The sequence below is a fragment of the Chelmon rostratus genome, chromosome 5, assembly GCF_017976325.1.
Source record: "Chelmon rostratus isolate fCheRos1 chromosome 5, fCheRos1.pri, whole genome shotgun sequence".
Taxonomy (NCBI): Eukaryota; Metazoa; Chordata; class Actinopteri; order Chaetodontiformes; family Chaetodontidae; genus Chelmon; species Chelmon rostratus.
In genome coordinates, this window is record NC_055662.1 from 22,765,711 (window position 1) to 22,793,704 (window position 27,994).

Genomic DNA, 27,994 nt, shown 5'->3' on the forward strand with positions numbered 1-27,994 from the left:
GCAGTGAGGCGGAGGCGGAGTATCCACACTAGACTGTAATAACATGTTTGAAGCTGGCAGAAAACCACTTCAGCAACTCCTCTGGCAAACAGATCATTTCAACAAACTCGTAGGTGTAAAACATTTGGAGGATATACAGTGAAGCCATGGTTCAGCTGTCAGTAGGATTGTTGGTGTGGTTTTCTCTCCACAGCTCAGCTCTCACCTCCCAAAATGGTAAGTTGCCTTCTTAAATATGAACTTTGTCCAAAACTTTGAACTCTATCATAGTTCATAACAGATAAGTGTGTAATTGTATATGTCTGTACTTTGTACAGGCATGTACTCCGCTGAGCTTTACACATGCAAGATATATTAACATAATATATATCAACCCTCTGGTTAAACTAAATGCAATGCCATGTTACTGGAATGCTTTTTACAAAGGATTGGTTCTGCGTTCAGTTTCCCAACATGTCTCGACAAATAAGTGACTGGCGATGAGGAATCTGCCAGGAAAGATAAACTTGAACCACAATTAAAGTTTTAGGACCATTACTGAATCTTTTGTAATTCTGTCAGTCTGGTTGACGACATGCAGCTGGTAGAGTCGTGGAAAATAACTCATACATTTAATATAAGAGGTACTTGTATTTTACTCGAGTAATTTGATGTTATGTCTCTTAAATAAGCATTTTAAATGCTGCTTAGCTACGTGTGAATCAATCAGTAATAGTCCAATAATGTCATAATCAACAATGTAATGTAATGTAGTGTTGTAATGGACCATTCTACATAAAGAGTACTTTTAAATTAAGGTAAATGTTGTTGATAACACCTCACCTAAGTAATATTGGATGGAAGGTCTTTGCAGAGTTCTTCTACATTACATTATTACTTTTACTTAAGTAAGCCTGTAGTGTCCAAATACTTCTTCCAATACCACTGGTCATTAAAGATTATAAGGGGCCACTAATTTAGACAAAATCCACTGAGTCTTCAGGCATCTCTCTGCTGCCCGTGTAACTGTTGCTTAAAATAGGAAGATTAATACTAAAATACCTCCAGTGTATAACTGGATGAACCCAGTAATGTTAAATGTCAGAAGTTATGGAAAATATTCGTGTTCACAGCAGAGTCTGCACTGCACATTATAGTAAGACCTTTAAAATGTGTGGTAACAACAGGCCTTGAAATAATACTGCATCTTCACCTCAGTCAGAATGGAGCATTTACATAGAATGAAAAAAACTTTTTGACAGTAACTGATGTATTCTGCTCTGTTTCCCTGTGTCCCTTCAAAGGCTCGCTGCTCCCACGGACTTTCTCTGGTCACTTTGTGATGGTCACTGCTGAGCCTGTGGACTACATTGACCTGTCTGTGTTAGACAGTTTGAAGGATGACGGGGGGTCCGGCTCAGGGTCGGAACAGGAGCCTGTGAAAAAACACGGCCTCCACGTTCCTCACCGCCATCCCCAGAAGCATTATTTTGTCTCAGAGGAAGCTAAAGGTTTTCTCCAAGGTCGTCTGGCGACGAGCTTCGTCCCGACCGTTTACACCCTCGTCTTCATCATCAGCGTGCCCCTCAACCTTGTTGCCATGGTGATGTTTGTGCATCACATCCGTCCCAGAAAACCGGCGGTGATCTACATGCTGAACCTGGCCTGCGCTGACCTGCTGTTCGGCCTCCTCCTTCCCTTCAAGATTGCCTACCATTACCATGGCAACAACTGGATCTATGGCTCCTTCATGTGCAGAGTTGTCACCGCAGCTTTCTACTGCAACATGTATTGCTCTGTCCTGCTCATGACGTGCATCAGCATCGACCGCTTCCTGGCCGTGGTTTACCCCATGAACTCGCTGACGTGGCGCAGCCCTCAGACAGCTTCAGCCGTGTGTGCTGCCATGTGGCTGTTGGCCCTCGGAGGAGTGTCCCCGCTCCTGATATCTGGGCAAACCATCCATTTGCCAGACCTGGGCATCACCACCTGCCATGATGTGCAGGATGTGGAAAACCTACAAGCTTATTATCTCTACTTCTTCCCCATCTACTCCTCTGTCTTCTTCTTCATCCCCCTCGTCTTCACCGTTGTCTGTTATGTACGTATTATTCAGGCTCTGGCAGCAGCCAATGTGGAGAACCGCTCCAGAAAGACTCGAGCTGTAGTGATGGCCGTGGTCGTGCTGGTGGTGTTCGTGGTCTGCTTCACCCCCACCAACATCATCCTCATGGTTCACTATGTTCAGGTGTCCCACAAGTCCGGTGACAGTTCCTACCAGGCGTACCTGCTCTCCATGTGTCTCGGCAGCCTCAGCTGCTGTCTGGATCCTCTCCTCTATTACTTCGGCTCCTCTCAGTGCCAGAAGCAGATGGCAGCGCTGCTCAGATGTAGGCGACTGGCACAAGCAGAGAGCAGCTCAGGGACGCAAAGTACAAGAACCAGCGGGCGGACAGACAGCAGCAAGTCATACAAGATGGAGAGTGTTCAAACTGGCCTGGGGAGCCATTACAGCAGGCTGGTGGCTTAATTGCATGGACACCAGGAGCCTGGCTCTGAGAGACTCTTCAAACTTACACACACAGAGCATGATACATCAGAGTCAAAGTGTATCTAAATCCTTAATAAGGCAATGCCTGGGTTGGATCAAAAGAGTGTTTCCAGTGCCTGGAGGTGCTGGATTTACTTGCACTTAAATTAGCTTGTTAGATATATCATTGTTTACATAAAGAGAACAAGTTTTTTTTTTTAATTTTGCAATCATGCATCCACCAGTGTGACAGTGTGTGGTATCTTAAATTTATATAGAAGAAATTTGCCCGCCTTTCTTTTCATATTTGTGTTTCATACTCATGTTTTCAGTGAATCAGGAGCATTAGACTTAGTGTATAATAATAATAATAATAATAAAGTTTTAATCTGAAAAATATTACATGTGATGTAATAACTGCAGTATTGTAAGACAAAAAAAAATTCATGATACAATTCATCATCATCACGTATGTCATCATCATCATTTGTTTTAGGTTTGTATAAGTACACATGTAAAGTCATTAATGAGTTGATGCACTGGCATTCATGAAGCCAAAACGTGCGTGTAAATAGCAAAGTTTGTGCTAAATCATAGATAATTCAGTCAAAACAATACTTCTACATTATACACATTTTTGCTTAACAGGATGTTTCTGTATCTGTTCATCTTTTTATGTTGGGGCTCACTCTGCACTCTCTCTGTCGTCGGGGCAGAGCTCTGAAACACAGGAAAACACAAACAAGATGGACTGTTGGAGACAAACAAGAGAGAGAAAATATTCCCTGAGCATCACGAAGAATATTGGCTCCATTTCCATATCCTGGCCATGTGCACTGCACTTTATGGAATTACTCTAAAAGTAATTAGGTTTGCTGCATAAAGACATCATGTGTAATCATAGTTAAATGTCGCTTTTCACAATGCAATATCTCCACCTTGTGGCAGCTGCGTTTTTAGCTCCAGTCTTTTCATGCTGCTAAAGAGTCACTCACCTGTTGTCTCATCGTAGCTATGGAAGTTCTCTGGGAAGTTCAGACACCCAACCTGTTTCTTGAAAATTTCCACATCTTTGGGGTCTATTTTTCCTGTCCTTGCTGAAAAAGTGGAAATTGTAAAAAGGAGTGACTACGTTTGAAACTCTGAGACAGTTGTGTTGAAACTGATGAGGACAGAACTTACTGAACTGCAGGATGTATCTACCAGTGACGTCCCCATTTCGAAAGGTGTCTGTCCACAGCAGGCAGTCAGAGCACGTCTGCAGAATATGTCCTTTGTGGTCTGACAGATTTTCTTTAAAGGTGGACAGAGCGACTGATTATTATGCAATATTATGGAGATCTGGTGTCGTGTATATACTGCGCTTTTATTCAGAATGTTTGTATCAGCTTCATCTCTTTTCATGTGCTAATCTACACATCACTTGTCTGGTGTTCACTTACTGCGAAAAGTGGTGGCAAGTCCTGAGACTGTTGCATTTACCTCCCCCAAGATACACCGATTACTGAGAAACAAGAATACGTTGCGGCACAAATTTGTTTTAACAAGCTTAGACTTTAACACCGTTTATTAAATTTAGTGCTACAAACTCTATTTAAGGATGTGCCCAACATATTAAATCAAACTTACAAGCAGTGATCTCCCCAACGTAATGTCACAATTTGACTGTCGGATGTGGGAGACAAGTCTATCCAGGAGCTTTTCAGAGACTCCAGTGCCTTGTGGTACGGCTTGGGGTCACCAGCTCCCATCACATATACCCATTTTCCAAAAACCTTCACATAAAAAGTAAACATTCTTGTAACTGTACTAAAAACACTGTGTGCTTATTGATAATATGGTTTTTAAATCAAATCAACTATCATTGGGATAAATAAGACATCATTAAAAAGCATCATAAGCACAACTTACCATTTTGGGGTCCTCTGGCATAATTGGTTTGACCAGATCCTTACAGTCAGGTGCAGTTGCAGCACTGAAAGAAGTGTGAGCCAATAGAAATACAACAACAGGCAGAACCATAGTTATTACTGAGGGGTGAGGATGAGATGGAAGAGGGAGAGACAGCAGCACTGCAGAGGATGTTGCTGAAGCTGCAACAGAAAAACGTCTAGTGCCGATTCATTTTCCCTCTGGGACTTCTAACCAAAAAAAAAGGTGTTGTGCAAGTGCTAATATGGCAGAGGAGGGGGTTTCTACATGCTCAGATGCACCAATGAAGTTTTTTAATGACCATGCAGAGCCATGCAGATTTCCTTTGCTCAGCACTGAATGGCAAGCTCAACAGTCCTCTGTTGCCAATGCTGCCGCGCCTGAACGAGCTCAGGCAAAGTGCCACGACTTGTCTGGGACTGCTGAGACAGTTAAAAAGGACCTGAAGCAGCTTTTCTCCAGCAGAACGAACGCTGTTTCCCTGCGGGTCTGTGTGGACTCCATGAGGCGACAGTTTAAATGTTTGACGTCTTCTTTCTCCCCCTGACAGTGACGTTACCCAGCAACAGGCTTTGTTGAAGTGTCTGGGAACAGCGCTGCATTTGAGAGGAGCTGTAGTAGTTTGGAAGAAGCGTATAATTTTTACATACAGGTCAAGTGTCTGGCATCTTGTATTGTTAAAATGACCAACAAATGTTGGAGCTCAGAAGCCAAGCACTTTTTCTGAATAAGGGTAGGAATAAATGACCAGAACACAGTACAGAGGGAGACTGAAAGCGGTTTTATTTACCTCACACAACCAGTTGAAAACAGTTCACACACTCAATTATTTACAGGTTGTTGAACTGACTTAAAGGAGGCATGTAAGGGTTTTTTCAGCCATTACTGTTCCTGCCATTCAAATTCCACATTTCCTACACTAAATCATGAGAGGTCAAGCACACAGTAATAAGACTACACATGACTGACCACAGATCTAACATTTATATTATCACTGCTGAATGACGACAGTATCACATCAGTGCACATGCAGATCACATTGCAATACTATTTAGTACATGTTACGCTGTGTGCAGAGCTGCCACCTCTGCTCTGCTTTATTTTGCATTTGGCTGAACATCAGTTTGCTCACTCTCTGTATTCTCAGTAGCAGGTGATGCAGTTACTCTGTCATCTGGGCACAGATCTGAAATAAGAGAGAATGATTAGTGAGGAAAGTTGCTTGTAAAAAAAAAAAAATGGGAGGGTGCAGAGCTGAAATGATGGCTGACCTGGGCCTCCAAAGTGGTACTCGGGCAGGAATTTAAGACACTGTGCCTGCTTCTTGAAGGTCTCTAACTCAGATGGCTCCAGATTGCCAGTCCGCGCTTTAAAAGAGCAGCCGGAGAAATAAAACATGTGAGTGAGGTGGGAAGAAAGAAGACAAGCCAGGGGAGAGACAGTAGAGACAAATGGCAAAGTAATATCTCAAAGTATTCATCAAAAACTGTGTATTTATACTCAAATCAGTGATGGAGGAAAGAAGCAAAGCCTTACTAAAGAGGAAAAGGTATCGTCCCTTTGACTTGCCGTCAGGGAGGAGGGTGGTGTCTTCGGACAGGAGGCAGTCGGAGCAGGTCTCATAGTACTTCCCATCATGATATGAAGTGTGACCGTTGATGTTAACTGCAAAGCGTCAGGAAATCAAGGCTTCCACATGAATGTACCCATAATGCAATATATATATTTTTTATTTTCATGCATTGATTTGAAATGTAATAACACATAGAGAATATCCAGATACTGCATTTCCTGCCCTGCGTGACTGCTTACTTATGAAATCCACCTACACCTTGTTAATGTGCTTCGGCTGCATGCATCGCCCACATAACATTACACAGCATTGACAGAGAGACGGTGAGTCAGGGCACAAACAAAAAAATACTATGAATATCACAAAATACATACAAGTGGTGTGACTGGTCATTCCTGAGATGGTGGCATTGGCTAAACCCTGAAGGCATCTGTCTTCACCTCTGCGATGAAAAGGAACAAGAAAAACAGTCTGCATCAACCTCTTGTGACAGAGGGTGGAACATAACAATATAACACAATATGACTGATCATTTGCAGTCAGCAGCGTCCTCACAGGCGATCGGCCCAGTAGATGGTGATGACTCCGCTGTCTGATGAAGCCGACAGTTCCACCCAGGAGCTGTTCACCGTCACCAGGTCGCTCTTCAGGCCAGGCTGGTCGAATGACCCCACATGGAGCACCCACTTCCCATAGATCTGCCACAAACACAGAGGCAAATCCACATGACAGCTCCCTCGCATGACTGGGCTGGGTTTTTAAAGCGATACACATATCATGCCTTTGTCTTGTCATCATTGTTATTCTAGTGAGTTCATTTGCAATATTGGAAACAGCATTTGAAGAATTGCAATTGGATTAAAAATTAAAAAATGGGAAATTTCTGCAAAAAAAATTATTTATTTGCTAAAAGCACATAATAACAGTTGGTTTTTTCTGTTAGGAGGTTAAGTAATGCACTGTAGGCTTGATATGCAAGATACATTAATGTTCATGGGAAATTGGATATGCTTGAGCTAATTCAAACTGCAAAGCCAAGATAATACAAAAGACTGCTAAAGCTGCAAAGATGCACGTCCACTGCAATTTATTCTTGAGAGTCATACAATAAATGTCTCCATAAACACATTGTCACACACATTTGTTTAATTTTTTAAAGCCTTATTTGTGATCACACTGTAGCACATTTTAATATATGTTAATTTAATGCCAAAACAAAACTCAGCTATTCAAGTTGTTTTAACAGCAGCTTCAGAGCCTCCTCACATACGTTACATCCAGCTCATAACAAAGGATCACTGATACTCACAGGGCTGTGGCTGTCCAGTACCAGAGGCTTAACCAGCTCTTTGCAGTCCGGTTCAGATGCAGCACCCAGGGAGGCGAGAGCCAGCAGAGCAACAACCAGCTGTGCAGCCATGGCTCGAGACAGCAGGCAGCCAGAGAGCAGCACTAATGTCAGGGATCCTGCCAGCTAGAGCCTCCTCAAAGGAACCAGGGGAAGTGTTGTGTAACAGTGGGCTGGGCCACACACACACAAACACACACATGCACACTCATCCAAGAGGCTTCTTCAGTTACTTACTAAACAGATTAATGTCCCCACAAAGTGAGTAGTACACATCCACACACACTCACACCCATACTTGTACTTCTATCCGGTGAGGACACTCTGGCATAAAGCATTTCATAAGCCCCCTTACCCAAAGCTTTACCATCACAGCTAAATGCCTAACCCTAACCTCAAACTAGTTCTAATCTAACCCTGAACACCAAGTCTGAAGCCTCAAACAGTCCTGAAGGTCTGTAAAAAGTCCTCACTCCCGAGGTCTAACACTCAGATTGGTTCTCATGAAGATGGATGTACATGCAGGCATGCACGCATACATGCTTGTACACACACACAAACACACACACACACACACTCCTCTTTTCCCCAAGAGAAGGATGTTATGGTTAGAAAAGGCGAGCAGTGCAGCTCTTGATGTAACAACATAGATGAGTTTTACTTTCATGTTATCGGAACAACCTTGTATGCGTGAACTGCCACAAAGCTCACTTCATGGGGGACAACTATTAACCCATGTCATGAAACAGCTGTACTTCAACAATGCGATGTTACCAATGTGACTGTGCGAACCGCAGTCCATGGATAGAACAAAGGCGCCATTCACTTTTCACATCCAGTCAGCAAGGGCTTGTGTCCTATTTCTCCTGTTACATAACAGCCAGCTGGCAGAGTCTGAAAAGACCCCTGGATCTTTCAATATGTGAACACCCCCTGCACAGAGTCTCACACACACACAAAGGAAGGGAAAATAAAGAGACACACATTCAAAGGCAGAAAAAATAAAGACACACACACATGCACAACACAGGAAAGTCTCTTCTCCCATCCTCATCTCTTATTCCAACAATGTCAATGATTTCAAAACACTGCAAATATTTCCACAAACTGCTTTTGCTAATTCATTGGAAATACACACGCAGGATGGATATTTGCTTTGACATCCAGTAACTTTTTGCTCCCTCCTGCAGTTGCAAACTTACATAACATGCACTGCCTCCAGTTCTTTCCAGGGAAACAGTTCAGATATTGGTCATTCTGGGGGGTCTGCTTCCACACACAGTATGTCACAGTATGACAACACACTTCATGTGTTTCCTGTGAAAGACAAGAGCCAATCAAAGACAAAACAATGTGTTTGGAGGTTCTTTGCACACGGTTCTAGGCCCCAAACCAAGAAAGGTCTGGCGTGTGAAAGAGGTACAGTTTTGTCAAGCAAAGCTTCAAAGCATATTTTGTGGTGAAATGTTTATGTTCAACGTGTACTGTACAGCAATACACCAATAAAAGAAGACCATATTCAATCTTAATAGATACAGTGGTGAAGGTTATGGAACTCACACATGAAGTACTAAACAGTGTGTCTCTTAGTTTGTGAGAGTTTCACACTTTATTGATGTGCACTGAAAATTGCATAAGACCTTCACTGATTTGCGATGCTTTATTTTGCATGATATTGTAGATCATCAAGCCAAGGTAGGGAGATTACAGTTTTCATTTCAAAAAGTTGCAGATACATGATGTTTAAAAGTGAGCCTGGCGAAATTAAGTGAGAGGAAGCTACAAATAGGCCTCCATCTTTCTTTTCTTTCATGGGAATCACCACACAGTGTAAGGTGACCTCTGAAAGGGTTTCTCACAGCCTTGTAAAACTGTTGTGCTCCATCCATTAAGGGGCTCTCTGAAAAGCAGATCACATGAAAAGACTGAGATAGAACAAGAGCAAGAAGTCGGCCAGCTGCAGCTCACAGCCCTGCTTGGTATTTCCACCTTCGACTCCACAAATGCTAGTCACAGTTCATAACAATTCCTTTGGTCAGAGAAACGCTCACTTCGTTGCAGCCTGTTTTTGGCGACGTTTTGCAGAAATCACTGGAGGCTCACTTGAAGTTCCCTAGCAGTGTCAGCAACATATGCCAAAAGCCAGAAAGTATAAACAGATCGCATTTATGCAAAATAGAAACATGCAAACATACAGTGTTTGATTTTTGTTAAGCTTTATACTGTATTCATGAAAGAAAGAAGCATTCATGTGGTATCCATCATGATGATCGCCAGTAAATGTGAAATCAGTTTATTCAGTTGTCTTTAATACAGCAATCTACAGGGAGCATCAGTCTGCCATGGTGACTATCTTCAACAGGTAAGAAGCGCTTTGCTTTTACAAGATACAGACAAACATAGGAAAGGTGCAATCACTCTCATCAAATTAAAATCCTCTGCAACATGGAAAAAAGGTTCCCTCTTCACATCTATCAAGACGTCTGTGAGACACACAAGCATACTTGAATACAAATTTGACTCATGGACTAACTTCAGGCCTCATAGATTTGAGATGTCGGATCCTTCTGAAAGCATTTTCTCTACTGTTCTTCCTCCTTTGCGTCTGTGGGGTCAGGGCACAGGTCTGAAACAGAGGCAGGAAATCAGGTCATACATGCTTTGTTACTGTTGTGGCGAAGACAGAGAGGGACCGCAGCATCTTACCTGTGGTATCTCCAAAGTGGAGTTCTGATTGGAAACGGAGGCACGCAGCCTGTTTCTTGAAGTCGTCCATGTGAGAGGCCTCTATTTTGCCAGACTTTGCTGCACGACAGGAAGGGGGAGGGAAAAGTCGATGTTATCTCTGTTAACTCGTCAAAACAGTTCTAAAATAAATAATTACAACAACTGAGTGCTAACATTCAGGGTTTTTATACATTAGTGTACAGAAAAGCTGTGAACTCACTGAAGAGGTAGAGGTTTCTGCCCTCTCTGGTTTCCCCGTTTGTGCCCTGCGACACTGAGTTGTCTATCCAGAGGATGCAGTCAGGGCAAGACACCAGGTGCTTCCCAACATGCTCATGAGTGGTGGAGTTGAAATAAACTATTTGATTTAAACACAAGATTAACATAATGTTAAGTACTTAGAGCATTTCTGGTGAGTGTGGGATGAAGCACATATAGAAATATGCAGCATAATTTACTTACATGTGACCTTGGTGGAGTTTCCTGTGAAGGAGGAATTAACGGATCCATGATGGCATTTTCCATCCATTCTAAGGAGAGGTGAACATAATAAGCACATAGAAACTGCAGTAAGCCTCACAGTTACCTTATTACACTGGTTGCCTTAAAGATATTAATATTCAGAAGAGCGGCAGTTACATTTTGTCTCCCCAGCGAAGGGTCATATCATCACTACCAGACAGCGGTGAGATTTCAATCCAGGAGCTGTTGATGGTCTTAAGCTCCTTCAGGAGCTCTTCATTGTCTGATGTTCCAGCATGGAATATCCACTTTCCATAAACCTAGAAACAGATGTGTAAAATTAACATTTGTATTTCTAGAAAAATTGCACTAAAATAAAAAAAGAATTGGGAACACAAATCTAATAATTCTCTTATATGCATGTTATTAATCCAACCATCAAACTGCTTACAATCACCCTCTTTTTTAAACAGAAATGGCATTTTTTTTGCTGTATAATTTCATTACATAGGAAATTAATCACAGATAATATTTAGTCACCTGAATCTTTCCTTGTTGGTGTCTTTATGTGCTCTCAGGAAATTCCAACATTTGAGTTGGCTGCTAAAAAGTCTTGCAAGTACCCAAACTCACATTATCCTTATTATTGCAACCATGTTTGCCTGTTGTTTTTTCTCCAACAGCTCGATTTTTTTGAAAGCAGTTTTAGGATGCTAGAGGCTCTCAAGAACCAGATGTTGTGGCCTCATGAACACATCACCAGCAAAGAAGCTGTCTTGCCTTCAGTTATATTACCTAACAATGATAACCTAAGTAATGGTTAGATTCCGTTAAATCATTCACATGTTACTCTGCTTCCTGCTTTATCCTGAATTTAAATGCTGAGGACAACGTACCCGGCTTCGATCTTCCAGAGGTTTAAGGAGCTCTACGCAATCTGGATCAGATGCAGCGCTCAGAGAGGAGAGAGCCAGCAAAGCTAAACAGAATTTAACAGACATGATGAGAAGCCAAACGACAGCCGACTGAGAACAGGATAGGTCTACTCCTGCGGGAAGGCCACTGTGAAGATGAGCAGAGGGGAGGTTGCATAAATAGGAGAGAGGGAGTGTGTGTGTGTGTGAGACAGAGAGAGAGAGAGAGAGAGAGAGAAATGGGTGGTGGGCGGACTACAGGATGTTACTACATGTGTTTTGTGTGTTTGAGAAATGGTGTGACTGCGTAATTAATACATTAATACACACTAATATTTGCAGATGTCTCATCTATTTGATTACCTGGTGCAGAAGACATAAATATTTCATATATGGTAAGTGTTTTTGTATATGTTTGTGTGTAAGAAAACTTTTTTTTTAAAGGCTGTGGTCTTCTGTATGGTTCTGCAAAGGTTCCCTCGTGGTGTTTTCTGTTGAGCTGGATGAATTATTCCCTCTGTGGGTGATCGTAGTCTCACTCTTCGTCTGTTTGCTGTATGTTTGACCACAGGAAGAGAGAGAGAGAAATAGAGAGAGACTCATGCAAAATGCTGGTCACACAGTCTGAGGTGTGAATATGTATAGTAATCTACATGCTGTGTTGACCATAAATGGGGTTGTGCATGGAGTAAATATGAATTTTGTTTATTAAAGCCATCACATTAAAACTGTCTGACATCATTTCTTTTGGGCTCTCTGACTTGTAAGAGGGGTATAATAATGTGGCAGCTACAGTATAACTGCATTTCACTGTGAGTGTACCTCCAAAACTGGCAAAACTTTAATCTTCTGCCGTCTTCCAATGGATTTCAGCCACAGTGTTAATCAATTTGTGAAAAGGCTGTTACCACACTGTTTCCCCCAGCTACCGTGATTTGTGCTCCAACAATGAAAATGAGCTCGTAAAACATGCGGCAGCAAGTGCTGGGTTCCAGGAAGCTGCTGTCTTCCTCACAGACCTTACATTTTACTTAAAGGAACAGTTCAACATTTTGATAAATATGCTTATTCTCTTTTTAGTTTGGAGATAGATGAGAAGACACCACTCCCATGTCAAACCGGGATTGAGGATGGAGACATGTCAAAATCTGTGAGCTGCACAGAGTGTGAGCGACTGACTCAGAGAACGGCATAACTTGAAAAGAGATACTTGAGAATGAGCAGTTGACTGACTCTGCAGCAGCCTCTGTGCAAGGTGCTGAAAATTGACAGAGTTTTATACATTATGCATCACATATGTGCATTACTTCAGCTGTGGGGCATCTTGGCACAGATTTGGCAGCCCTGGATGTGTCCTAACGCCACTGGATCAGCAGTTTATGCTCCCAAACTAGCCTTTCCTAACAACGCTTCTTGTTGACACAGTACCGGCGTCCGACTGAGAGGATTCACTCCAGCCAGGACTTATGCAGATGCCATCCACTGCAAAAACGAATCCAGGAAGAAATTCAGAAGGGGGCACAAACGCTCACTGCACCCCCTGAACTCTCATTGCAAAACAGGTATGACCCACTTTGCTATGACAGCCTTGGACTTACCCAACATGTAAATGAAATCACGTCGCGATTCCTCGATGGGCTGAAAGCTGAAGTAAAGTTCTGTCATATTATGAGATCATATGAGTCACGCAGCTATGACTGCTCTTCAAACAACATGGCTGAACATTTCAACAATACCTCGTCATCTGCTTTAACACTGTTGACCCACTAGAGGTTAAACAACAGCAGCGTTAATGAGATTAAGAGACTCTGAAAGATGAAAGAAAATGGAGGAAAACTGGGCTCACAGTTCACTGTAATAAATACAAAGAAGCCATGACTGTCTGTAACAAAGCAGTATGTCTGGGAAGAAAGGATTGCTTTTACAAGATTATTACAGAGAATGCTGGGAACTCTATAATATTATTCTCCACTATTGATCAGATACTCAACACTTCCCTCACTCGTCAAACTGCGAAGAACTTCTGCCGTTCTTCAATAGCAAAACAACCTCGATCAGAGGCCACACTGCTGCTGATCTGAGACCAGATGACCTCAACAAACCCTGTAAAACAGATGTTACCATGGCAAAATTCTCCAGTATTACATTAACTTTTAAAGCAGGTGTTTGACAATGTTTCATGTCCTAAAGATTAGAAATACATCTCTGCAAACAGGCATCTTCCCAGATGCTTTCAATGCAATAACTCCTCGAAGTTAAACAAGGACAAAAATGAAATCCTACTAGTCAGCCCTAAAACAAAAAGAGAAATGCTGTTTAATAATCTGGGGAAATTAACTCCCTGGATTAAATATGAGGTCATATGTCTTGGTGTCATCCTAGATTCAGATCTAAGAGTCAAGTCCCGCATCAACAAGCATTCAAAAACTTAATTTGTCCACCTTAGAAACAGCTAAAGTACAACCATTTCTAAACCAAACAGATGCTGAAAAACTGATTCATGCCTTTATTTCAAGCCGACTCGATTACTGTAACGCACTATTTACTGGCCTCCTGGAAAAAAATGCCATGATCTTTTCTGAGTAACGAGTCACTGCAATTTTATTACTGGTAACTTCACTGTGGCCTGAGAAGGTGTTTTCACACCTAGGCCACAGAAAACCAGACACAGACACAGTGCAACAGCAGGTGTATTACACACGATGTTTGGCATGATATCAGGTACCTTTCCCCAACCAGACTGATCAGACAGTTGCAGGATGAACCTGGACCGCTTTCACTTTACCTACCCACATTTATCTGGCAAGTCCTGGGCTTACCACGGTAACCTTATGGTCACAAGCCCGCCTCTCTTAAACACTGCTCAAAAAGTTCTGTCACAAAGTGGGTGGGCAGCCATGACAGTGCCAGTAATTCTGGAGCTCAGTTGAAAAAAATGGTTTTGGCATGATCACAGTTGGTCTTTGTTCTTAAATGTTGTCACATTGGAGACACTGTTGTGCTGTACAATGCAGGGAGCAAATTGAGCCACAGCATTTAACCTGTGATCACATTAAATTGCCGACCAAGACATTCAAATACACCCTTAAAGGATTTTGCTCATGTTCACAGAAATACAGTTCTGACCAATGAAGAGAGCTCACACTTCGGCTAAGGGAAGAGAAGCTTTATACTAGCATATTCAAAACCCATGAAATACTTCTCTGTGTATTTACAAAAACATAATACAAGAATAAAAAAGAGAAAATTAACACATCACAAATGGAGTCCCACATACTGCCACAAAACAGAAAACATGATCCAATTTACAAATGCATCTTCTTGTACTCCCACTTATGGCTTCAATCTAACACAAAAACAAAATTAAATATCTCTGTTCAGTTGTGATGGTGCATCATCAGTCCATTCCTCCCTTTTGCAATAATTCTCTGCAGATTTTTCTTTAAATAATAATAATAATATCAAATACACATACAAGACAGAGGAGCTACATTTGTGAGCTGTACACTTTGCAGTAAGGGAAGGGAAAGGGGAATGTTCACAGGCGTGTTGACCTTTTGTACATGACGATATCTTGGGCAGTGAAAAAAGTTCAAAAACAAGCTTATTTTAGCTTTTTGTACCAACCAGCCTTTCACATCACACTAAGATCACAGTTTATCCGGATGACGATGAAGCATGAGTGACCAAAGTGACTTAAAAGCTTGTGTCTTGCAGTTTACCATCCATACTGGTCAACTGTCTTTAATTTCTCTTTCTCATTTTGACATCCAGAGAATGTGGATCATCATGGCCCCAGGGCATTAACTGGTGCAGCTGGTAACAGCTAGATTTGAGAGAGGCCTCAGCAAACAAGATCAGAAAATCATACGCGTACATGTAGGATGACTATTTGCTAACATGGTCACATGAAAAACAAATTAAAAAAAAATCAATTAGACTTTGTCCTGTGCTTGTGCAATCAACAGAATTTAAAATCCTTTACACGTAAACTCGGTATACCATTTATGCGGGGGAGCCTTACAGTTTGACTCGCAACAAAGGTTTATCACTGAAAAATGCATCACTTATTTATATATATAAAAAAACTTTCAGTTTGGACTATTTGGTATCAACCTCAGTGTAAACCTTTTCCTCAGTGCTATCCTTGCTGCTCTCTCCTGTTAAGTTACAGTTAGCGTGCTGACTGATCCGACATGATTTAAAGCGAGACTACGTAAGTTTTGGAAGAAGAAATAACTCTTGGTCTGGTGTGACTGGTAGCTTTTTCTTGCTAAATATCAGCTAAGGTAAGCAAACTCTAGCTGGATATTATTATTATTAACTTGTTTTAGCATATGCTATCATCCTGTAATTGCCACTTCAACACTTCAACAAAAGTTATGTAGTCTGGCTTTTAGCGAACACAGCTCTTTTTCTCTATCAGTGTGACTTCAAATTCAAAATGCAGGCAACTATTTCAACTGCGCTGAAAATCCTGATTAAAGTCTGAACAAAGAGCTGACTTTGATCTGCACTTCATTTGAAGTGGGCCTTGTGATGCAGGTGAGACAGAAGGAAAAGATCTCACATTTTCCACATTTGCAGCTGAGTTTGGGGATGAATATTACCAAAACGACTTCTCAGACCCATAGTATAAAACATAAAACACAATGTTAATGGTCCATAAAATTTAAAAAGACTTTAAATTTTGAGACAACAAATATCCGCACAAGCTTGAGGCTTGGTGAGACGTCTCTGATGTCTCTCCAATTCTCTTCCAGTAATGGACAAAAGTAATTCACCAAGAGAAGACAAAAGATGTTTCACATGACAACCAGTTAGATTAAATTTCATCATCAAGCAAAAAAAGAGCCTATATGTGTTCAAATCCTTGGAAATTTAAGATAAATGGGATTCTGGCCTTTTGTTTTTGGGCATGAACTTTTTGGGCGTGATAAGATGCAAAAGGCAGAGACATCTGTCCATGACTGGAGTGTGTGCACAGTCTCATACACACTGTATGCAAATATACAAAGAGTTCTCCTCCAGGTTGTTTCAATTTGGTTCCTTTGTACAGTCTCATAGATGCAGAGGAAGAACTGATGAATGTAGCAGAGTCACCACTTAGAACGGGAGAGGAAACAGGAGAGAAAAGACGTGGACAGGAACAATGGAAGGGTGGGGGTCGGGGTAGTAGTAGAAGGACGGAGCCTGGGGCAACTGTCCTGACTAGGCAGGTGGTGGTGGAGTCACTGGCCTAGATGACATCACATCCTGTCCCTCTGCTTTTCACCGGTCCACACCATCTTACTGAGCGAACGAGCGAACGAGCTTCCGGAGCCTTCACACGCTCATCGTCATGTTTGGAGAATACTGCAGAGATCAGACGGGGGGAAACATGGAGGCGTGTGAGCGGGTGTGAAAAGGAGATGCTTTTATATTGGATGAAGTTGAAATCAATCAGGCGATTTTTCGTTGAGGGTTTTTTTTTTACCAGAGGTCAGACTGGATGCAGAGCAGAGAAATACAAAGCATGTTAAACATGGTTATCTTATGCCATCAGACAAAACCAGCTAACAGTGTGTGTAAGAGAGAGAGAAAAGCATTTTTCACTGATCTACAACAGCATCCTTCCAGGCAGCTAATGGGACCTCCAGGAGGTCTCTCCAAGCCAAGAAATAGTCCGGCTCGTACATCTCCATAAAGCTACAGCTTGTTGGTTATACACTCAATTATATGACATGTAAGGTGTTAATTAGTAAAAGTAATTGGTGCTACTTAGTGGACTTTTTTTCCTTTGGACAGAGCTGAGCTAATTGACTGCTGGCTGCAGCTTTATAGCTACGGTACAGATTTGAGTATCTTCTCTGCTAACTCTCTGCAAGGAATATGTTAATTTGCTGAAATGTTCGACTACTCCTTTCAAAGCATGAACATTTTGTGATTTTTTTACTTTTATAGTCAACTTATACACAGTATTATATGCAGTAGATGACAATGGGCTTACACTTTCATTCTGAAAAGGGTTGAGGAAGTTTCCTCCCATCTCTCCATCCTCCCTCGGGGTCCCGGGCTGGTTACTCATACTTAGGTTGCCAGGAGAGTTCTATGAAAATGTATGTAAAACACAAATTACAATTAATGTAAATGTATGCAACTAAAGCGACAAAGACCAGACGTGCAGTACAACTGCAGACTGGTGTTTCAAAGTAGATGAGTATCTTACCTTGGGGAGACTGTCCATATCACCTGACCCTGACAGAGGATAAAAATAACACAAATCACTTTTATTTCATCTTGCTTCAAGTATTTGACAAATAAGGGGAAAACGTAGCCAGAGATTTAGTGTAAAGCTACGTATTCCTGTACCTAATGATCCATTCATGTGATGGGGCTCCATTCCAGCCATTCCCCCTAATGGACCGTCTCCCCCTGCACCCATAGGGAACTGAGGAGAACATACACAGGAGACAATGACACACCTGTAACAAAATTTACCATCAACAAAACAACACAAAGTAAAAACAATACTAATTCTAGACATCGGAGAGTGATCACACCCACACGCAAACTCTGTAACCATCTGCACTTCAGTGCTCTCAGACACGGTGATACACAGAGAGAGAAATGTCTCACATTTGGTCGGCTTCCACCTGGAGGGACTGTGTTTATCATAGTGTACATGTTGTCGCCAGAGTTGGTTGAATCTAATGGAGAAACAATATGAGGATAAAAGAGCAAATGTACTCTATATGCACACATGCAGTATATGTATATGCATACACAGAGCCTACCTGCTGGACTTGGCATTATTGGCGTCCCAGGTGGCCCCCCTCCTCCTGGAGGTCCCTGAAATTACAGCACTGGCTTCCATGAGATTCATTCATAAATGAATGTATTACAGCTTGTGCAGCTAGTGAACAGGCACGGCTTAAACTCAAACATACATACCACATAACTTCCTGGAGACGCAGAGGAGTACGGGGTCTGCAAAAATACAGGAGGAAGTCATGAAAGAATTTAAATAACTGTTAAACTCTCTGCTGGGTGTCTTTGCTAGAGCACTTACCGAATTGGAGTTTGGAGGATTTGGCCAGGGTCTACCCCCACCCGGTCCCCTGGAACACACACATACACGCAGACACAGGCAAACACATACTTTAGTTTTCTGCTTTTGGCAAGCTTCTTTGTTTCCAATTCATTTGGGCAAAGTTGGCAACAACAAGTTCTTCTGTTGCCCGTGAGAAGTGATGGGAACAACAAGTAGAGAAAAAGAAGACAAAATAGAGGAAAGCTGGCTCCGAGCTCCACTTCCAGACCTCTAAGAGCCAAGAACATACAGTGAAGTTGTAATTAAAAGCTTCAGAAATTAAATGGCTGACTGCGTCTACTGTAGTGAGAGATGAAGCACATTTGCGGCATAATTCTGTCCCTCTGAGCGAGAAAAATGTGAGCGGGCCATTTATAATGAATGCCTGTGGATTACAATCTGTAAATGCCACTCACATGTTCATGCCAGGCATCCCAGGACCCACCAGGGCATTCAGTGGCGGTCTCATCCCACCTCCATAGTTCTAAAAAAAAAAGACACCAAAATGCCATGAGTTATATGTAAAAGAGAGTAACTACCAGAACCCATGCTTTGTAAATATTGCCACGAATCATCTGGTCACATACCTGGGGCCCTAGAGGTACCATGCCTCTGGGTGGAGTCATCCGCTGCATTGGTCCCCCCATATTTGGATGTCCTGAAACACAGAAAAACAGTCAAACTACAACCAATCATCAGTTTGTTCCAGACAAATGTATTCGGGATCCAGGATTTGTCAGGATGGGGCATGTTTTCCATTCTTCAGTTGGCCATTTTTGAGACCTGCGAGGTGATGAGACCTGCGTGCCTGGCACCAACCATCATATTTACAGCTGAGTGTGAGATGAGTGGAACAGTAACTGAACAGTCTTTAAACTATGCATAATTTATGTGTTGTCTGGAGGAGTAAGTAGTTTGTGTGAATGGGGAGGTACTTAAAGGATAAGAAGTGACCTTTTTATCATTATCAACAAATCCCATGAAGAGACTAAACTAACAATGAATTCATTCTGCTAACAAGTATTGTTTGTGTAGCCACAGACTAATATAGCTCATGCCTCCATGCCGTAGAACTTCACTGTTGTCTGAAACTATTAAAAACACATAAAGATGCCGTTATGTTGCATTGGGTGACATTTTCCTTCATTACGATGAACAAGGAAAGTGCATCTTATTCCTCACTGTACATAAAACCTACGTGCTCGCCACTGTGGCCCTCCAGAGGTAAAAAATGCAGTCGTTTCAGAATAAACTACAGCGACCAAGTTAATGATAATGAGGAAATAAGTCAGCCAGTGCAACGGTGTGGCTCTCTAATGTGTTTTTAGCCAGGCTGGCTTGTTGCAACCACTTTCCCTTGAAGTTTTGATATCAATCAACACTTTTGTTATGTCCAAGCTTTAAAGGCATAATGACAGGCATGGCCGCTTTGAGTGACAGCAAGCCGCTAGGTTTCAGTAAAAGGCCTCGTTTGTCCTGCCTCAGCTCCACCCACGCACCACCTGTTTGCTCTTTTTATGGATTAGCTGGGAGTTTGGCTGAGTCAGGCACTACCAAGATGGTGACAGCCGGAGCCACTGTCACTGAGCTTCACACTGGCTCTTCAGAAACCTACAGGTGACGTCACAGAGATTACCTCCATGTTTGCAACTGAATACCTGCAAAACTAAAGACATTTCCATTATCTTGAGCTGAGTTTAGTGCTAATCAACAAATGCGAATGTGCTAAGATATTAAAGTAAGATGATCAAAGAACAAAAAATAAAAATGTTGGCGTTGTCATTTGGACCATGTTAGCATGCAGCAGTAAGTGTTGCTGTGCCTAAGCGCAGCTTTAGGGACGTCAGTTCCTTCGCAAAAGCTCTATCAGGCTGTGGCTCCACAGAAAATACTTTTTGGTTGAAATGAAAAGATAGAATACTGCCACTGTTTTTCTTAATTAAACTGAGTGCTGACTGAGCACATATGGCGTGATATCTTCAGTCTGTGTTTATGCACACCAGTGTGTATAAGAGTACCTTGCTGTCTTGTGGGATCCATTCCACTGGGTAACATAGGCTGGCTACCTGGGACTCCTCCAAGTCCCTACAGAGGGAAGAGCATCACCAGCCTTATCACTGTCACACAGATACTGTCAGTTTCTATTATCCACAGTTCTGCCTGCTGCCTGCAGGGGTCAGTGTGGCTCTTACCTGATTCGGTAATCTGAGAGGTGGTCTGGGTCCTCCGGGGTATCGAGGTGACATAAATGGCTGAAAGAAACAGCATAAATGCAGGTTGAATCGCTCTTGGTTAAACATAATGTGCACATGACCTATCACATGCATGACATACTCATGGGTCTTAAACTTTCCCATGAAAAGACTGCGAAAAAAATTACACCACTTAATGTAATGTAATTATTCAGCACAGTAACTAAATACTTTGTTAAATGTATTGAGAGAAACTGTGTGGGGCACTATGTGGAGTTTTTTCACTCTCCAAACCAGGAAACCACCCAGAACTACTGGATTGTCTTCTATTGAGTTCTGGGCTCATTGTCCTTTAACAACAGTTCCATGACAGCAGCGTCGGGAGTCAGGAAGCCGACCGCATTTTCACTGGACTGGATTTATGGAAAAAAGAATGAGATAATAAAAGATGAGGTTTGTTAATAATGATGTAAGTGTATGTGTTAACTGTGTGCTGTTTGGCAGCATGTGTGAGAAGCTCTTTTGCAGCTGTGAGTGGGTTTTCACTTGTCCTCACCACAAACAGTAGCAGTGCTGTTGCTATGTCTGCGGAACGGATGCCTCTGTGGTCAGAAAAGCCAGGTCTGCAGTGATGGAGAAGCAATACAGTCACCTGCCACTAGAGAGCAATGGTCCACTTGTTTTAATCAGGGTCTTTTCTTTAATTACCCCTTTTCTCATCTCCCAGTAGTGCTGAAGATTCATCAAAAAACAATATTTTAAACTCTATAATAATTTAAAGTCTAGTTTTCATGCATAAATGAAGAAATAAGTGAAAATAACTGAACATAGACTTACTAAATGAAGAAACTGAATGAATGACCATATGAGAGCTACCTAGATATGTGGATGTGTCTTTGTAGGCATGGGTGTTCATTGTCTGTGATCTGCATGATTCAGTGTATCACAAAATTCAGCAATGCATTCTGTGATATTCTGTGCTTTAGCCCATATGTCAGTCATTTTATGGAACCTGAATGAAGAATTGGCAATCTAGTAATTGCTGCGTTTCTTTAACCGATGGGTCTCGACAAGAGCCTGTCTTCAAAGAACAACTGATCTTCAGAAGGAGACGGAAAACGCTGTTCGGACTTTGAGTTTGAGTTTTCGGAAAGCGGAGCTGAGAAATGCCCATGAAGGATATTGATCTGTGTGTCAGAGGCGAGCGTCTCACTTTGACTGATAATGACGGTTAATCAATGAGCAACTGGCAGCTGCACAGAGTCCTTCTGATGGAGAACAGAGAAGATCCGGGGCGATGCTGCACACGTGACTTTTTTGTTTGCGAGAGATTCATTTCTCCTGTCAGACTCTTTCTTTTCTTTTCTTTTTCAGAAACACAGTGATTCTCTGACACACAGATGAATGCAAACATATACAAAGGTACTGTAGGTTAGTGCATACAGTTATGTAGCATGAGTGTGTGAGTTCTTTGAGGAACAGCTACATGAATAAATACGCACATCTGTAAAATTTATATCATTTAACACTATGTTTGTAAGTGGCCTAAAGACCCTCACTTTCAGTGTATGTGTGTGTGTGTCTGTATGTTCGCATACCTGAAAGAATCCTGGAGGGACTGGCCCCACCGGCATGCCATCTCCTGGGGGAAGGTTCCCAAGGACAGGGCTGGGAGCTGCTGCAGCACTCTGAGAGATGCAAACACACACATGCAAACGCTCCTAAAACACCTGTTTGGATCATTCCACAGGTAAACAGGTTGATTGGTAACAGGTGATCGTGTCATGATTGGGTAGAAAGGCTCAGTCGTTCGCAGTAAGGATGGAGCGAGCTTCACCACTTTGTGAACACGTGATTGTATAAAGGATGTTACTACATGGGCTCAGGAACACTTCTTAAAACAGTTGTCAGTCAATGCAGTTTGTTTATTTGACTGTACTCTGTTTAAGTAAAAATGATCCATTAATATGATATATAGAGAAAAATAATCACAGGAGTACGAGTGCATTTTCCTAATAATACATAAGTGCTTTTATTTTAGTGATATCTTCAATGCAGGACTTTGTAGTTGTAATGGAGTATTTCTGTATTGCAGCATTACTGTTACGGTTCTGAGTACATTATCCACCACTGTTGCTCAGTCGGTGCCTACCATAGAACACCTCTCCTGAACGCGCCACCAATTAAACAATGCCAATGTCATAAAAACAACCAAAAAATAGCAATCCAAGGGTCTTCCCCCATGTCTCACTTGCTGTCTCTCCCTCAGTGGGACATTTCCTGTTTCTGCAGATGCCCTGCCATGCTGGCCTAGGTTTATTTTTATACCTTGTGTTTTCTGTTGTGCTTGTCCCAGACGGGCGGTGGTGGCACATTTCAGCACAGCCTCTGTCTGCTTCCTGTGGCATTGTACTGCTAACTAACTAACTTACCACCCAGCACCGGCCTCTTCCTCATCCTCATTAGGTATACAGACCAGACAACACGCTGTGTGGGAGAGAGTACATCCATATATATGATAATGTGTGAACAGTGAGCACATAAAGCCAGCATGCCTGCGTCTGTGTGTCTCTGCCCACTCTCTGTTCCATTTCTCTGATCTCCCCTCTCGCTGTCTCTCCCTCTCTGAAGGCATCGGTTGGGTGTAAAGAGCTCCAGTGAAATTCACCCACAGTCTCTGAAGTTTCCGCCAGCTGACTTTTTAGGTCAGACAGGAACAAGGTTTAATCAGAGCTGAGATAAAAGCGGACTGACGACACTTCTGTATCCTCCTCTACTTTATCCCGACACCCTCGCTACTCCCTCATTCTACTTCACGTCTTCCGATTGTTAACGTTCGGCAACCGGGAGCTTTTTGGTTCCACGTTCTGCCGCAAACAGAGCCTGTATTTGTCTCAGCAGATGAAGGTACAGATGGACACAGATGGAAATTGTATCTCCATGGCTCAGTGGTGAGAGACTGGATTTGGTTTGTTTGCGTGTGTGTTTATCTGAGTGTACAACATCATGCATAGCATCAAGTGTGTGTTGTGATTTTGTGAGTTTTTTTCCCCCCTTTTCTTTCCCTCTACCTTCTCTCGCACCCTGGATTACCCAGAATGCCTTTACTCCCTGGCAGCCTCGAGGTCTGCTGAGTTTGCCTTCACGCACAGAGAGAGAGAGGGAGAGAGAGAGAGAGAGGGAGCGAGGGAGGGAACGAGGAGAAAAGAGGACAAAGCAGAGATTATGACTGTGCGTGTGTGTGTGTGTGTGTGTGTGCGTGCATGTGGCAGTGTGTGTGCGTACGAGTGCACTTAATGTTTGTTTGTGCAGGAAAAGGAGAACTGAGGCAGGAAAAAAAAAATCTACCTGACCTGCTGACAAAGCAGCATTTTCCAAATACAGCAAAAAGGAGGAAAAAAACACAAAACCAAAAAACAACCCGCCAGGATATATCCCTGCCCCAAAACCAGCACCACCCTCCACGTATGGGAAACAACGCTGGGAACAACACTAACTCCTCTGCTACTGACAGCCTCTCTTGATCATGACAAATCAGATTGACTCAAATGACATTAGAAAATCAGAATGAATCACAGTGAGGATTCACAAAGCCTCTTTAGAAAAGAGCCTGTGAATCTTTTCCAGTTTTTCTTAAGACACAACTAAGCTGGAGGAGTCACGTGGTTTGCACAGTGACGCTTGTAAAATGTGTGCAGCAGCATCGATGACACCAGTCAGAGACCTGATTTGGCATTATGTAAAGGCATAGTTAGACATTTTGTGAAACAGGCTTACTTGCTTTCTTACCAAGAGCTAGATGAGAAGACTGGTATCTTTCTTGTGTCTGCACAGCTAATATAAAGCTACCACCAGCAGTCACTTAGCTTAGCTTAGCACAAAGACTGGAAAAAGGGGGGAAACAGCTAGCCTGGCTGTGTAACAAAATATGCCTACCAGCACCTCTAAAGCTTTATTAACATATTGCATCTCATTTGTTTAATCCGTGGAAAAAAAATAAGGTGGAAGAAAGACAGAAAGAGCACACAAGATCACATGAGCTGAGAATCCATCTTGTCAGGCTTCAAGTTCATGCTGCTGAACTTGAAGCCTGACGCTGCTTGAACCAATCAGCGTCCTTTGAGGAACTACTGGCGGCAACAGGTGCCAATAGTTCCTAAACAACAATGACAGCTCCTAAAGAGATTAGCATAGATGCTAGTGTAATGTCGGTTACAGCAGAATGGCTGATTGATCTGATTGGTTGAGGCTAGCCCGTGACAGGGAGTGATAGACACATATTTCAACCAATCACCTGCCAAGAATGCTTTTAAAGTGCACGCCCTTACCCAAACAGTTTTCAAGGATGACTTCCCAGATGGATCTGTGTAAGAAACCATCTGGCACGTCAGGTTTGTAACTGCTTGGAGTCTCAAAACTTAGAGGTGCTTAGCTCATAGCAGGTATATCACTATCTGAGTGTATGTTTGTACAAGTAACAAGGACCTGCAGTGCAGTAATGCCAAAAATGTGTTTGAGGTCATTTAGAAAAATTATTGCTATTACATAGTTTGTCCACCAGAGAGCACTAATAAATTAATTCTCCTGTTAAATACAGTTCAGTAAAGACGCATGAAATCACAGTTCTATAAAAATTCATTAATTTCAAGTATTCTGAAAAATGTCTATATGTTTATGTAAGAAATGACTATCAGCTCCTTTATATTATTCTATCTGATTTTTTACATCTAAAATACAATATTGTATCGGCCTAAAAGATGCAGTATCTGTTGGGACATGGTAGAAATCACTGTACAAGCTGAACGCCACACTAACACAGAGGGGCTGGAAGATGTCTTATACAGTCCTTGAGCACTAAGAACACAATCTGTTAATTCAGTTGGATTGAAACGATGGGTATGATAACAATATCAGCCCTCATTCAAAGTGTCGGTGGCAAACTGTCGATAAAGCTTAAGGATTTGTAGACTCATAAAACCTGGTATCTGGACAGACTGGGAAGAGTTGGTGTTTATTTGAATATAAAAAAAAATGCTCCAGACTCTCCCAGTTTCACTAATTAGCTTTATCTGCTGACGTGGGGATAGTGATAGAGAATTAGTTGAGCCACATTTAATGATTATTCCATTTGTAACAACTTCGTATTACTCAGATAACTGTCGATAACAGCTAAATTAAACATGCTGATGTGCTGAGACGTTTACTGTACCTCCCCCATTCAAAAACTACACAGTTGCTCATGGCTATTGATAATTGTGTTGACTGTGTGTGTGTGTGTGTGTCTGTTGGCTTCACCTGCTGTAATGTGACCACATCAATGTGGTGCAATTAGCTCAAATTAGCTACAACAGCGTAGCAAGCAGAAAGTTAATGTTTACCGGTTGGTTGTCATTCTTACATTACGGTAAATGACTCTGAATCAGACTGGCTCGTGATTTCCTGCGAGCCAGTTCTGTTTAAATACTGATTCACAGCCAAGCTCAACATATTCCAGCACTTAACCTTTGCAAACATCAAAAACACACAGATTGTTACACACTGTTAATGAGTCCATCATTTACACTTCTCACACATCAGTGCTTACACTTTTCTGACAAGGCCGAGCGAGAGGAACAATGAGATATTGAGCTGATGGCTTTGCACATTAACACACTGCATCATAGTGTACTTTATTGTGTGAATGCAAGTGTCAACAATGTCACGTGTGGTGTCTTTTTGCATTTTTGACTGAGCTTAAACACAGTCAAGTGCTGCTGATAATATTCATTGTGCCTGAAGTAATGGAGTTGGCTGCTGAATCAATGTGTGAGCAAGGTGTAAGACCCATTATAAGAGCCAGATAATCTTGAAAGTTCTCAGCTGGTGAATGAAAGCTAACTTGTTGTTGTTGTAGCGTATTACTTTTATTAAAATAAGTTATTTTAAAGAAGGAATGAGCTTGATTTGCCTGCTCCTCCTTGATTCTCCGTCGCCTTCTCTGTCTGCAGTCCATCCTTTTTTTTAAGATCCCTTGATTTCAGAATCCGAAGACAAGACAATCAATTAATCAGTCCGTCCATTCAGCAGCCCCGTTACTTTAAGCCTTTCGCTTTCATGAGTCGACACGCCGTTCAACGATTTGCTCTTCGTGGCTTGGTGTTTGCTATGGTCCGTGCATTCGTGGTTACAGCCGTTGTATCCAAAAGGTGTCTGTGATGAAACCTGAGGCAGTGGAACGGCCCCCGCATGTCCTCAGATGAACACCTGCATCTCCTGGCAAACTCATTTGTTGCATAAATTATTCAAACCACCACCCTCCAGGAGAACGCTACAGTAGACCAGGCATGCGCAACAGAACGTACAGTGCAGTGCACTACAACATCGCGGAACGTACACCACAAAAACATGTGTGTGGAAACAAGTGCAATAAAAAAAAAAGATTCTGATGTCCAGGATTTATAACCTGGGAAAGACAAGAGTCTCTCTTTACCACGAGGGCTGCAGAGTCGTGGTTTTATGTGTGAGACAGACAAAGAAAGGCAGTCAAAAGTTCTGACAAATGCATCATATGTCAACATCAAAAGGACTCTGCATGAGCATGGCATGGCATTTTGAGTGTAAGCTGTCTAAGGACAGGTTTACATGTGTGAGGACTAAAAACAAAGAGCAGGAAGACCTCAGACCACCCCTCAAACATCACAGTACCACCCACATTGTGGCAATGCACAATTTCTCCATCTGAAATGACGCACTCTGCTGACATACGTCCACATTGCCTCATCTTATCAAGCATCCCTTTCTTTACACGACTGCAGGACGAGTGCTGAAACGCGGGCTGACTCATTATGGACCAAACAAAGCAAACAACACAGATTGGAAACATTTTATGTGAAGTGATCAAAACATGCCGCGCTTTCCTGTAGAATGTAGTGCAATTACACCGCAGTTCTCTACTTTACAACCTAATCAGACCTTCTCCGTACAACATTCACAGTACACTAATCCCATCAGAAGAAAGGGCTCGGTAATACTTAATGAGATAACTCGCAAACTCCTTCATCCCTATATGTTTACTGAATGTGTTCGTCTGTGATGTGTGTGCGTAGTGCATGCATACATTGTGTGTGTGTGTGTGTGTGTGTGCGTGTGTAAAGGTGGGGAGTCATTTTCATTCAATACTTCAGAGACTGAGAGACACTCAGAGATTCGTGAGTGGAATCTCAAAAGGCTGTCTGTGTCTATCTTCTCTCTCTCTCTCTCTCTTTCTGTCTCTTTAGCTCTCTCTC

The 27,994-nt window shown here is 42.2% G+C and overlaps 3 protein-coding genes across 3 annotated transcripts in view; 1 reads left to right on the forward strand and 2 right to left on the reverse strand.

Annotated features, from left to right (window-relative positions):
* Positions 1-60: 60 nt before the first annotated feature.
* f2r (coagulation factor II (thrombin) receptor) lies at positions 61-5,653 on the forward strand. Its single transcript, XM_041937948.1, has 2 exons — positions 61-216; positions 1,284-5,653. The coding sequence occupies exons 1-2, from the start codon at positions 147-149 to the stop codon at positions 2,507-2,509; spliced, it is 1,296 nt and encodes a 431-aa protein (XP_041793882.1). The 5' UTR covers positions 61-146; the 3' UTR covers positions 2,510-5,653.
* Positions 5,204-7,480, reverse strand: LOC121607231. Its single transcript, XM_041937949.1, has 6 exons — positions 7,324-7,480; positions 6,570-6,712; positions 6,389-6,456; positions 5,978-6,106; positions 5,713-5,808; positions 5,204-5,627 (listed from the first exon to the last, which is right to left on the reverse strand). Exons 1-6 carry the CDS (start codon positions 7,432-7,434, stop codon positions 5,539-5,541), a joined length of 636 nt encoding a protein of 211 aa, XP_041793883.1. The 5' UTR covers positions 7,435-7,480; the 3' UTR covers positions 5,204-5,538.
* A 6,714-nt stretch (positions 7,481-14,194) lies between these two features.
* Positions 14,195-27,994, reverse strand: part of si:ch211-130m23.3 (uncharacterized protein LOC558547 homolog) — a 50,077-nt gene continuing 36,277 nt past the window's right edge. The window contains exons 5-17 of the mRNA XM_041936604.1: positions 22,328-22,417; positions 20,730-20,789; positions 20,556-20,622; positions 19,125-19,195; positions 18,954-19,021; positions 18,517-18,565; positions 18,399-18,434; positions 18,242-18,296; positions 18,084-18,154; positions 17,817-17,895; positions 17,674-17,702; positions 17,455-17,553; positions 14,195-16,820 (exon numbers count right to left, since the gene is read on the reverse strand). Coding sequence (XP_041792538.1) covers positions 16,791-16,820; positions 17,455-17,553; positions 17,674-17,702; positions 17,817-17,895; positions 18,084-18,154; positions 18,242-18,296; positions 18,399-18,434; positions 18,517-18,565; positions 18,954-19,021; positions 19,125-19,195; positions 20,556-20,622; positions 20,730-20,789; positions 22,328-22,417 — 804 coding nt within the window. The 3' untranslated portion in view covers positions 14,195-16,790. The remainder of the gene's footprint in view (positions 16,821-17,454; positions 17,554-17,673; positions 17,703-17,816; positions 17,896-18,083; positions 18,155-18,241; positions 18,297-18,398; positions 18,435-18,516; positions 18,566-18,953; positions 19,022-19,124; positions 19,196-20,555; positions 20,623-20,729; positions 20,790-22,327; positions 22,418-27,994) is intronic.